Source organism: Malania oleifera, chromosome 2 (assembly GCF_029873635.1).
Source record: "Malania oleifera isolate guangnan ecotype guangnan chromosome 2, ASM2987363v1, whole genome shotgun sequence".
Classification (NCBI taxonomy): Eukaryota; Viridiplantae; Streptophyta; class Magnoliopsida; order Santalales; family Ximeniaceae; genus Malania; species Malania oleifera.
The window spans coordinates 69,156,812-69,168,201 of record NC_080418.1 but is presented as its reverse complement, the minus strand read 5'-3'; the positions used below and the strand labels follow the sequence as shown (position 1 = coordinate 69,168,201).

At 34.4% G+C, this 11,390-nt stretch overlaps 1 protein-coding gene across 1 annotated transcript; it reads right to left on the bottom strand.

The window, feature by feature from the left end:
• Positions 1–1,371: 1,371 nt before the first annotated feature.
• On the bottom strand, positions 1,372–10,127 carry LOC131148098 (mannan endo-1,4-beta-mannosidase 2). The gene is made up of 5 exons (XM_058097831.1): positions 9,032–10,127; positions 7,886–8,083; positions 3,319–3,441; positions 2,504–2,715; positions 1,372–2,168 (listed from the first exon to the last, which is right to left on the bottom strand). The coding sequence occupies exons 1-5, from the start codon at positions 9,401–9,403 to the stop codon at positions 1,763–1,765; spliced, it is 1,311 nt and encodes a 436-aa protein (XP_057953814.1). The 5' UTR covers positions 9,404–10,127; the 3' UTR covers positions 1,372–1,762.
• Between the last annotated feature and the right edge of the window lie 1,263 nt (positions 10,128–11,390).

Below are 11,390 nucleotides of genomic sequence, written 5' to 3'. Positions count from 1 at the left end.
GTAGACTTAAAATTCATGCTATAGTACTTTTTGAAAAAATTGTTATATTCCAAGACTTGCAAATGAAAACACAAAAACAAAGAAATGTAAATATTAAGCCTACAAACTCTAAACACAAAATCACCATAGCTAACCAACTATTAATCATAGTAATTAAAAAAAGAAATAACAAGAAAGGAGATGTCACCAGTAAAGACAACTAGTTAAAAAATATCCATTGATGCAGGAAAAATTGATGCTCTTAGGAGAATCGATTGAAGAATATTTAAGCAAGAAGGGATTGTAAAATAAAATAACTAGGGCTTAGCAGTGGCTAAGGAGTAATAAGGTGTGGTGCAAGTTCTCCAATTTCTCCAATTGATGTTGTACGGGTTTCACTACAAATGCTCCTTAGTTGTATGATTCTAATATTTCTTGGTTAAAAAAATGAATGACTTTAGATTTCATTTCCATTAATGTTAAGGCCCCCATTTAGAACTTATAAAATATTAAAAAATATATATATATATATATACATATATATATATATATAAGAAATTCATATTTTTATGTTTAATTATAAAAAAATTAACAAATAAAAAATATATATAATGAACAAAATTTTGATTTTAAAAATTATTAATATTTAATTTTTTCTAATTTTTATTAGTATAAAATAATTTTTATTTTTATATAAAAAGAAAATACAATCAAAAACAAGTTTCATCTCAAGCAAAATCCTTGATCTAGGTCTTGAGAATGCAGATTGATTCAAATTGCAGGCTATGATTGTTCTTTTTCATATGACTGAAGGATAAATGTAAATCATAGCCCTAAGTTGATCTAGCACCGTGCCATTGGATTAATTAAAATCATCTGCCCAGACATTTGTGTTTGCAACAGCCCCACTGCAGATCTTGAGAACTTGCGGAATCAATACAGTACAGGGTTTGTGGCTTTCAATTAAAGTTGTATTGTTGTTGCAGATACACAAAGAATGCCATTAACATATTATTTTAGGCTCCTGAGAGAAGACACTCAATGGTATTTAAACTTTAAATCATCACAGAGAAAGAAATGAAGAGATACAAGGGGAAGAAGTCAAGCCTCGAAATTCTTGGCCCTTCGACTTCCGTCCCTGTAACAGTTATAAACCCAAGCTTGCAAGAACAGATCAAATAGGAAGATAAAGAGAGGAAAAAGTTTAAATAAACACCACAATGCAAGCTCTCAATGTGGAAGGGTATACAATGTGAGAACCATTCAAGAAAACCGAAAAATTTTGAGACTATTAAACTGCTCCTGATGGAGGGGTACCTTAATGCAATGGCATGGTATGCATTAGGTTGGGCGTAGGGTAGCTTACTGCAAATGCATGAAAACGACTGCAACTTGATGAACTCAACAGTATATTCTGTATTATTATGGTAGTTATATTACAACCAAATTGAAAGAATAAAAACTGCTTCATGCCAATGACAATGGAATCACTTTTCAAGTTCTTGGCTTTGACATGTATTTTTAAAATCTTGAGATATGGGGCTTTGCTGTTTCCCATTCGGCAAGCTTCAAAAACACCATATTCCAGTAACAATCACTGTAAATGTTGCAATCAGCTAACTAATATAACTCGTCGATATATACTCATTTCCTAATTTAGATGACTGAGAAGAGAAACCTGGTTAAAACCAATGACAGCATTGCTGTTCCTTCAAACCACTTCCAACATATGGCAACTCATATTTCCCCATCTAAACAATGGACCGAGAAGAGAATTAAACTTTCACCGTCTCCCTAAACAGAGTTCTTTCAAAGTGCCTTTTTGTTGAATGGCTCCTCCTACTCCAGCCAGCCTGCATGAATGCTCTGTTATTATCCGATACGTCGTTGGCCTTTCCCAAGGGACAATCCCAAAGTCATCATTATACTCTTCCATTCCTCCAACCAAGAACTGCCAGATGAAGGAGCCTGCTCCAGATCCCTTTTTCCTTGCAGATTTGTAGATAATTTTATGGACAGTCTGGTAAAACCTGTCTCTTTGGGGTGGTTGAAAGTCTTTGTTCTGGTTTGATAACCCAAACTCAGTGAACATGACGGGCTTCTTCAGTTCTTTATCACCATCTTCAATGTGAGATTTCATCCATTTGGACACATACTTTAGTTTGTCTTCAAATTCCTGCTCATGGAACCTGTTAAAAGTACAATGGAGTGGGTTTGAGTAAGTTGAACTGAAGGACCTGTCTGTGGAAAGCATAGAATACCTTACCCTAGGGGAACTTGCACACGGCATCTACAAATAACAATCGTATGCCAAAAAAAAGAGGTGAAATCTGTCAGCCAAGTCAGCATGCTTATATTTAGCTGTTTCATAAATACTATCAAAGCATTAATTTTCTATTATTATTATTTTTTTTTTTTGGGGGGGGGGGGGGGGCATTAATTTTCTATTATTATTATTTTGGGGTGTCGAAGAATTCATTATTTTGGCAATCTCATGGAGTATTGAATGTCATCAAATGCTTACCAATGGTCTGGGTAGATATGAACAGAGGCAAAATCAACAGTTGACATCTTGGAGTTTCGAATAAAATCTGATCCAAGGTCCGCTGCCCACTCCCCTGGATTGACTGTTAACCTTTTGGGATTTTTAGGACCATAGAATCCTTCAAGGCCAATAGTCAGCAGATGGTTCTTGTCAATTGATTTTACAAAAGCTGACATTTCTTCTAGCCAATCCTGTGATACCACGCTATACAATTATTTATGCTCAAAAACCAACTTATACACCTCTCACTCTCTCTCTCTCTACATATATATATATATATATATATATATATACACACACACACATATCTATATACATATACACAAACACACGAACACGCACACACGCACACACACACACATATATATATACACATATCTATATACATACACACACACACACACACACACACATATATATATATATACACATATCTATATACATACACACACACACACACACACACATATATATATATATATGTATGCATGTGAATATGTATGTATGTTAGGATGTATGTATCCATTTTTGTATATGTAAGAGAAAAAATTCCATTGAAGAAAGTAAGCAAAGCCAATGAGATAGAGCTGATTACCTGTTGGAATTTACTATAAGAAATGAAAAAATCCTAACCAAATTCAGTTATACTACAAAAGCTACTATCTGATTTGGGGAATTCAGTTTGAGTTCTAAATTGTGACAAACTTCAATTAGAAGTATAAAACCATGTTAGAAGGTTACTCTTTTCCATGAATACTACTCAGGGATTGCAGCATTTGGAGTTCGCCACTTACTTGGAGAGTGTCTCCTGAAGGGTCAGACATACAACGAGGTTCATTTATCAACTCCCATGCAAAGATGGTGGGATCATCCCTATATTCAATTCCAGTAATAGTATTCTTCCTTGTTAGCACAGTCTGCACAGAAAAAGAATTATAGTTGGTGAAAAATCTCAGGGTGGCATCATAATTTCATATTTCAACAATAATCCCATAACATATCACGAAATCACAAACAGCAACATCTAGTTAAAGAAAGAAAAATAGTTGATGCCATAGTTAGCCCCCGACTCTGATGATGAGGCTCTGTTGATTAACTAATTAATTGACAGATATTAATATGGCACAAAAATATTGTTATTTGAAATCTCCTAAGCTACACTTTATCTAAGGGGAAAAAATTCAGGGAGATTGTGATATTGTTTCTATTTAGGAATGGAGGAAAGGTAGGGTAAGATAGGATGGCAACAGTCCTCTTTCATCTTCTATTTTGCCCCTTAAGCTAATGGCAAGGTCAGTGCATTTTCATCCATATCCCATTTTGGAAATACGTCCTAACCACCAAACATAAAAGCTGACGCACAAATCTGATAGCAGTGTAATAAGTCAACAAATGTCCACTTGGAGCATTTCTCACAAATGTTCTGGTTGATTTGTAAAGCATGCATGGCTCCCTGAACTTAACAGGATATTTTGCACTTGCCCAAATTTCACCAAATTTCATATTATTCCATGCATCTAAAATTCCGGGATCCTAAATTTCTTATAAACCCCAGGAATTTATATAGGATTTGGTAAAATTCAAAAATCTATGTCGCTCTCTTTTATTATAATCCAGATTTTTGAGGACCTGAATCATGCATAAATGCAGAAGTACAATCACTCAACATACTGTTGCTGCCAATTGAAATAGAATCTTAAGTTATTGAAATGATGGCTTATGAATTCTGATTCCTTTTTAATTCATCACAATCCCCCTAACCAGGGCTTTTTTGCAATCAAGTTGTTTCCAATAAGTACTAGATTAACATGCTGAGAGACTGGACGCCTAGTGAATGAGACTTTCATCAAAGTCCACATCTTTAGAGGTCCCATTTCTGCGACTCAAATCCATGACACTCAAGTTTCAAAGAAGCAACCGTTTACTGATTTGCCGAAGTTCAGTGGGAAAAAAAGGCCCTTGTACATCCATGTACACAAAATAAGTCCATTTGCTCTATTCAGCATTTGACAATAGTCCATTGTACTCGTAATAGAATTTAAAAATCTATACCCTTTTTCTTAAAACCAGTGATTTGAAAAGAAAAGGCATCAGATGAGGTATTTTAACCCTTATGCAGCAGATGTAAGCCTTGAGATGTTGAGGTGTAAGCATTTTGGTAATTTTACTTTTTAAATGAAACTATGAAAATAAATTATGTTTACTTTTTTAAAATTAACAAAAAAATTTAAAAAATTACACATAAGATTTAAAAAGTCAAATATACTATGTAATCTACTTCTTGGCCATTCTTAGAATACTTGAATTTAGTCAATCAAGCTAAAGGGATAGTTATAACAATACAAAGAACAAATTATTTTCATGATCTAAGATGCAACACTCAATTATTTTGGAAGAATTGAGGTTCAAGAGTTTTTAGAGTCAACTCATATTAGGACATTCATTCATAGGTTTTGGTTAACTTGAGATCACACACCCAAAATTTGTAAGCCTGAACTAAAAAAGCGCAAAAGGTGTGCCCTTTGAAGAAAGTGTCAATCTTAGTGTATAATGCATTGGCCTTTTTGGTATTTAGTATTTAAGACTCTGCCTCGGGGTGAGCCTTAAGTGAATTTAATAAGTGCTCTTTACTAGTTTAAAACTAAGAGCATTTAGTATTTTGGAAAAAAAAAAAAAACGTCTACATTTATAACATTATGTATGAGACAGAGCGTGTACATGCATGTCCATGTGCTTCCGAACACCATTTACCATGTGCCTCCACGCACAACTTCTAGAACCTATATTTAAATATTTATATAAAAAAAATAAAGCACTAATATCGGTGGAAGGTAAATTGTATCTACAAAAAGCCAAGTTTTCCTGTTATAACTGCAAAGACTAACCCACCAGTCACCCTGTCAAACACCCTTTATACATGAGAAACATTTAAATCAGCTTTCTCAACCCATCATCAGGACAGACCAACCAATAATGACAGTGCTAAGAAGTAGCATTCAAAATTTAGCTAGAACTTAAGAAGAGTTCAGCTACAATAAAGTCAGAAATAATAATTTTTGGAGAAACTATATTTGAGATCAACATTCAGAAACCATATTTGAGAAAAAAAAAAATCAAAGTCAAAAAGCACAACCTCAATGATCTATAATATCCCCACAAGCAGTGATTCACCTTGGTTACTCATCAAGCGGCCGTCATTGAGTTTGGTATGCTCCAACTCAATGTTCAAAACAATGTATTCACACAAGAACGACTGTATTATAAAACTACATATTATGCACTGAGGTTCCCAACTGTTGTATTGTTTTCAGTGAGATGTCCTGTGTTTACATGGGCTCAAGAATAATTGTGGATGTTAATGTGTGCCAGGGGATAAATACCTTTCACCACCAACTCAAAGTATCAAAAGCTGAGCTTGTTCAGGGCATTATGCTTGCCAGTGACTAGGGGTGTACTCGGGTTTTTTTGGTTTGGTGATTGCCAAAACCGAGAATCAAACTGAACTCCTTGGCCATATAAACTACCAAACCATAAACCTTGGTTTATAAGAAAACCAAACCGCCGATTTTCGGTTCAGTACGGTTATTTTCAGTTTTAGAAAACTTTGAACCATTAAAAAATTAAAAAAAAAAAAAAGTCCTTCAAAGCCCAAAACTTTGGGCTAGGCTGCAACCACAGCCCATCTTATAATTTTTAATAGGTTTCTAATTGGGCCAAGACTTTGAATACAAAGCCCAGCACGTGAGATGGAATTGAAGGGAGGATACAACTTGAATATTTATAAGGTGTGGAAATCTGTTCCCTTCCCATTTCCAAACTGATGTGGGACTGAGAAACTAGAATTATGGGCAGCAGCCTCAGCACACTTCTTGTCAGGTTGGCATGGGCAGCACACTTCTAGCCCCACATTGGAACTTCAAAAGATGGAGTCTCACAACTTCTATAAATTTCCAAGTCCCAATTGATGTTTTTCTTTTAATTTTGAGTAAATTTATCTTTAAAAAGAATGAAATATTTTATTATTTTTTGGGTGGAATTGAAAATGATAATTAAATAACTACACATCTATAAAAATATCTATTATTATCATTAATATTGTATAAAATTATAAAATACAGTTTATTTAATCGGTTTTTGGTTTTTCAGTTCAGTTTTTTGCTGAAAACCAAAACCGAAACTGAAATTTTTTAATTTTAAAAACTGAAAAACCGAACCGAAGCATATTTCGGTCTAGTTTTCGGTTTTTCGGTAAAATTTGTACACCCCTGCCAGTGACCACTCGTCTTATGTATATGGGATGTGTAACCATCATGTAAATAGTAGTATAGTTGTATAGGTTTTATTCATTGAGTATGATAATGCCTGACTGTAAAATGTTAGTATAAACCCTCAGTCAGTTCAATGTTTCTTAGTGCCAAAGTTAGAATAATGTAGAAAGTCTCTATAAGAGGATCAGTGTTTATCAATTATTGTAAAACTCAATAGAATTTGTAAACATGTTTAAGCTACTTGCCTCCCTCGTTTATAGAAGAGGGTTTTATCAATCATTGTAAAACTCAATAGAATTTGTAAACATGTTTAGGCTACTTGCCTCCCTCACTAAACGTGCGTTGCCAACAGGGGTGTTAATAATGAATTGTGTTGCTTATAGTTTAGCACGAGACTCTCATTTGCTCTCGTGAATATTTATTGCTTCTACTTACATTTGATAATAACAAATTTGGTTATATGGTGAAACCGCGGTATACCTAACTAGTAAAGACAAAGTGCCAGAATTAGTGCCACACAGCTCTTCACAAGGTGTGAAGTGTTCAGCCTACGACACATAGGCATGTCCTCAAGTTAAGTAGGGGAAGAATGAATGTGGGACAAATAGTTGACGTTGGTTCATGTATGCAAATACACACATATCATGTATGCAAGAACACGCATGTTTCTTCCAAGATTAAGTGGGAAGACATAGACATCTCTTCTTTTTGTGGTTCCATCTTATGTCTAACATCTAAAATTTTTTTTCAATTGTACAATAAATGTCTTATTCCGACAGGCACCACTACTTAATTTGGCATTCACCCATCTTGGAAATCAAAGGGTCTAGGAAAGGTGGGAAACATGACAAACTCATAATATGCCTCATATATTAACCTCATGATGCATGAAAAACAATAGAAAAAACTAAAGAAAAGTTTTAAAGCCTCCAATGCATGCAATACGTCATTCTTAGGAGGTTCAACAGGAAAACAATAGTGAAGTCGAAGTCATATTGCATAGAGTTAACAATTATCTGGAAATAGGTCCATATGTAACACTAGAGAAATTTCTCTTTATCGAGAAAGTGAGATTGATGAATAAATAGGTTACCTTGATGTAATTCTTGAAATACTGACGGATGGTTGGATCAAAGAAAAATGAATCATTGGACGAGCTTAAACCAATACCTTCTTGCCATGCCCACTTTACATACTGAGTCTTTCCACCATATGCCTGCAAGTTATTGACTAAGCTAAGCAGCAGCCTGATTCCATGCTTTCTTGCTTCTGCAATGACATGATCCAGAGCCTGCCATATCATCAAGACACTAAAATTAACAAAAAAAATAAATACTAAGAAAAAAGCAACAGATTGTTACAATTAATGATCATTTTCTTTTCAGGCCCCCAAAGGGGTGGGGTGTGGGGTGGGTTGGAGGGAACTAGATCCTTAGTGGCATTGAGGAAAAATGAACAACCTACTGGCCTTTGCAATCTTCTACATGAAAAAATAAATAAATAAAAAACAATAAATAAATAAAAAGACCATAAAATTGAATGGTCTTCAAGTCAAATGTATTATAATTCTAAAGGGTAAAGACATTATCTGTGTTTGGGAGCATCGATTCTGGGCATTGGATTTGGATTTGAGTGAAAATGGACAAAATCCAATACAAATTTGCCTTACATCTTTTTCAAACCACACATCCAAATCCAAGGCCTCTCCCAAACATAGGGAAAAGAAACTTGAAAGATGTTGTATTCTTCTATTTTACTTTGTGCCTTCCATACAGTTCAGATGACCATCGCTTCAATCTTATTATGTAGAACATGGCCAACTATATTTGATATGGCAGCAACATGCATGGCATGTTTCATGTTGTTTTGTGATTGCTTGTGAAGCACTATATTTTAGAGCAAAACATTACATAACTGATGTCTCACAACTTACGCCTCCATTCCTAAGTCCATTGGTGATTAATACCTTCTAAACAATTAGAATCACTTATCTCCTAGACAAACATCAAAATTCAAGGTTCAGGTAATAGGAAGGGACAGCTATGTGATCAGTGGCACTCAAAAAGAGGTGTTAGCATCAAAATCAGGTCACTATTCAAAACCTAAAACCATTGTCTTTGGTCGAGCTATAATTCAAATAACATAAACACATTTCGCTGGAAAGCACGTTACAGGTCATTTTACTGAACAAAATATAATATTATGGTGAAAAGAATTACGACACTTCCATTTGCAATACCTCGAAGACTCGCTCATCGAATTGACCAGGGGAAATCTGGAGGGCATTGTAAGCCCCATCATTGAAGGCCCAGCTTCGGCATACAGTAAGACCCATCTTTGCACCAGCTCGCAGCATAGCCCTGACCCTGGGTCTACTGTACTCATTCACCGCATGGTCCATCAACCAGTAAGAGTTCCACCCATTAATGTAGAATGCTTTACCATCCAACATGAACTGAGTACCGTTCCTCTCCACAAAAGCCAAGTTTGGTTCTCGGGAAAAACTGATCCTCAAATCCCCAAAAGACATGTAAATGAAAGCAAAACATGATGCAAATCCAAGAATTGGGTAAAACATACCATTTCCTCCTACCATTCTCTTATGACTCATAGTCTTAAAATAATAATTGAAGCACGCCCAAATTAGAATTGATTCACGAAAACAGTTCCTGAGTTCAAAATGCAGAAAACTCAACACCCAGATGAGAATTTGATCCCTTAGATTTCTTTCGAACCCTAATCCCCTCGGAACCCCGTAATAGCTAATTTTTAGGACACCCAAATCCTTTCCTGTTCCCAGCAAACTTGGAACACACCCAGAATCCAAAATCTTAAACGAGGCAAATTGTCAGACACCCACATCAAATTGCATCACTTGTGTGGAGAGAGAGAGAGAGAGAGAGAGAGAGAGAGAGAGATTTGTTTGTTGCTGTCCTGATCTCTGGGGATTTATAAAGAATTTTGAACAGGAGAATGCCTAGAGTGGAAGTGAGTCTGGGAGGGGCAGAATGGGAGAGCAGGCGCACCTACCGTGTCTCCCATCACAATGATGCCGGAGAAATCTGATTACAGAAAGACGAATTATGAATGCGGGAGAAATGGTGGGTGTGCGGTGCGGCGTTGGTATCAGGCATCGTCTACTTGGTTTTCTAGATCTGAGCACAGACGCCTGATTTCCCTCAATTTTTTGTATTGTAATGAACAAGATTCTTGATCTTGTTCAACAGTGCTGGGCCACTTTACAACGTCTGATGTGACTTTGTAGCCTTTTGGAATATCATTTGCTTGGCAACTGCTCAATCACAGGCTACAGATTGATAAGTATTCTCTTAATTACCATATTTTTGGCTTGGTCAGATGCTTTACTCTTAAAAACCTTGTTCTATTTTTTAAGAACATGGAATTTCAACTTTGAAGTTAGATTTGTGTTGATTTTGATCAAATTTATCATGTAATATCTTGAATTTCATACAAATTAACACAAATTCATAATATTTATTTTTTTACCTTCATAAATTATGTTTATTTAAAAAATTATAAAATAATAAAATAATTTTAAAATATATTTATTACTTTCTCATTATTGCCTACACAACCTATATGCCACATTTATACTCGCATACTTGGGCATTATAAGTACAAAAAGATAATATTTTAATAACTGTTTAATTAATGAAAAAGATACTCCAATTGTGGATTGGGGAAATTTGCTCCACCAGTGCGCAATCATTCATGGAATCTCTCTATGAAAGATCTTTTCCTTATATTCATGACTTCACATGCAATACAATTGCTTTCTTTCCACTTTTTGTATTATTATTATTACTAGTTATGGCATGTGACTACTCTAGTTTCTCTATTTAAAAAAAAAAAATTCTAAAAATTATAAAGCAAATAAATAGTAAATAGTATAAGGGTATTTTGGGATAGTTTTAAATAGTTAATAGATATATTTTGGGATTGTTAAGAGCAGTTATGAGGATAAATTCGACATAATTATAAAAATATTTTGAAATAGTTGTGAATAGTTAAATGAATATTTTAAAATAATCATTAATAGTTATAAGAATAAATTTTACATTTTCAAAATATGACACCAAAAGGAAAACCTCCTTTGTAATATTCGAGATTATAGCAGCAATATACAAAAGGGGAGTGCAATTTGTTGAGTCATCCTCTGAGCAGAACACATTGTGGCCAACCTCTCCCTAATTATTTTCAAATTTTAATTAGGAATAGCGAATTTACATTTCTTCAAACTCATACTTAATCAAAAAAATAGAAATACATTTACATAAGGATTCATATACCACAATGAAAAAAAAACAAAATAAAAAATCATATGATAAATATGTAAAATTATAGAAATCAATTCTATCCCCTTTATACAAACCAAGCTGATATACTTGAAATTAATACTAACAAAGAGAAAAAGAGTTACAAATCCACCATAAAAACACTTCTATATAATTGACGTTGAAACTTTAATACATATACATTCGTGAGAGGGAACTGTTACAAGACTACAGTAAAAATCCCCATATAAATGCCCATAAAACTTTATAACCCCCATAAGCGCATTAATGCGCTCATCAATG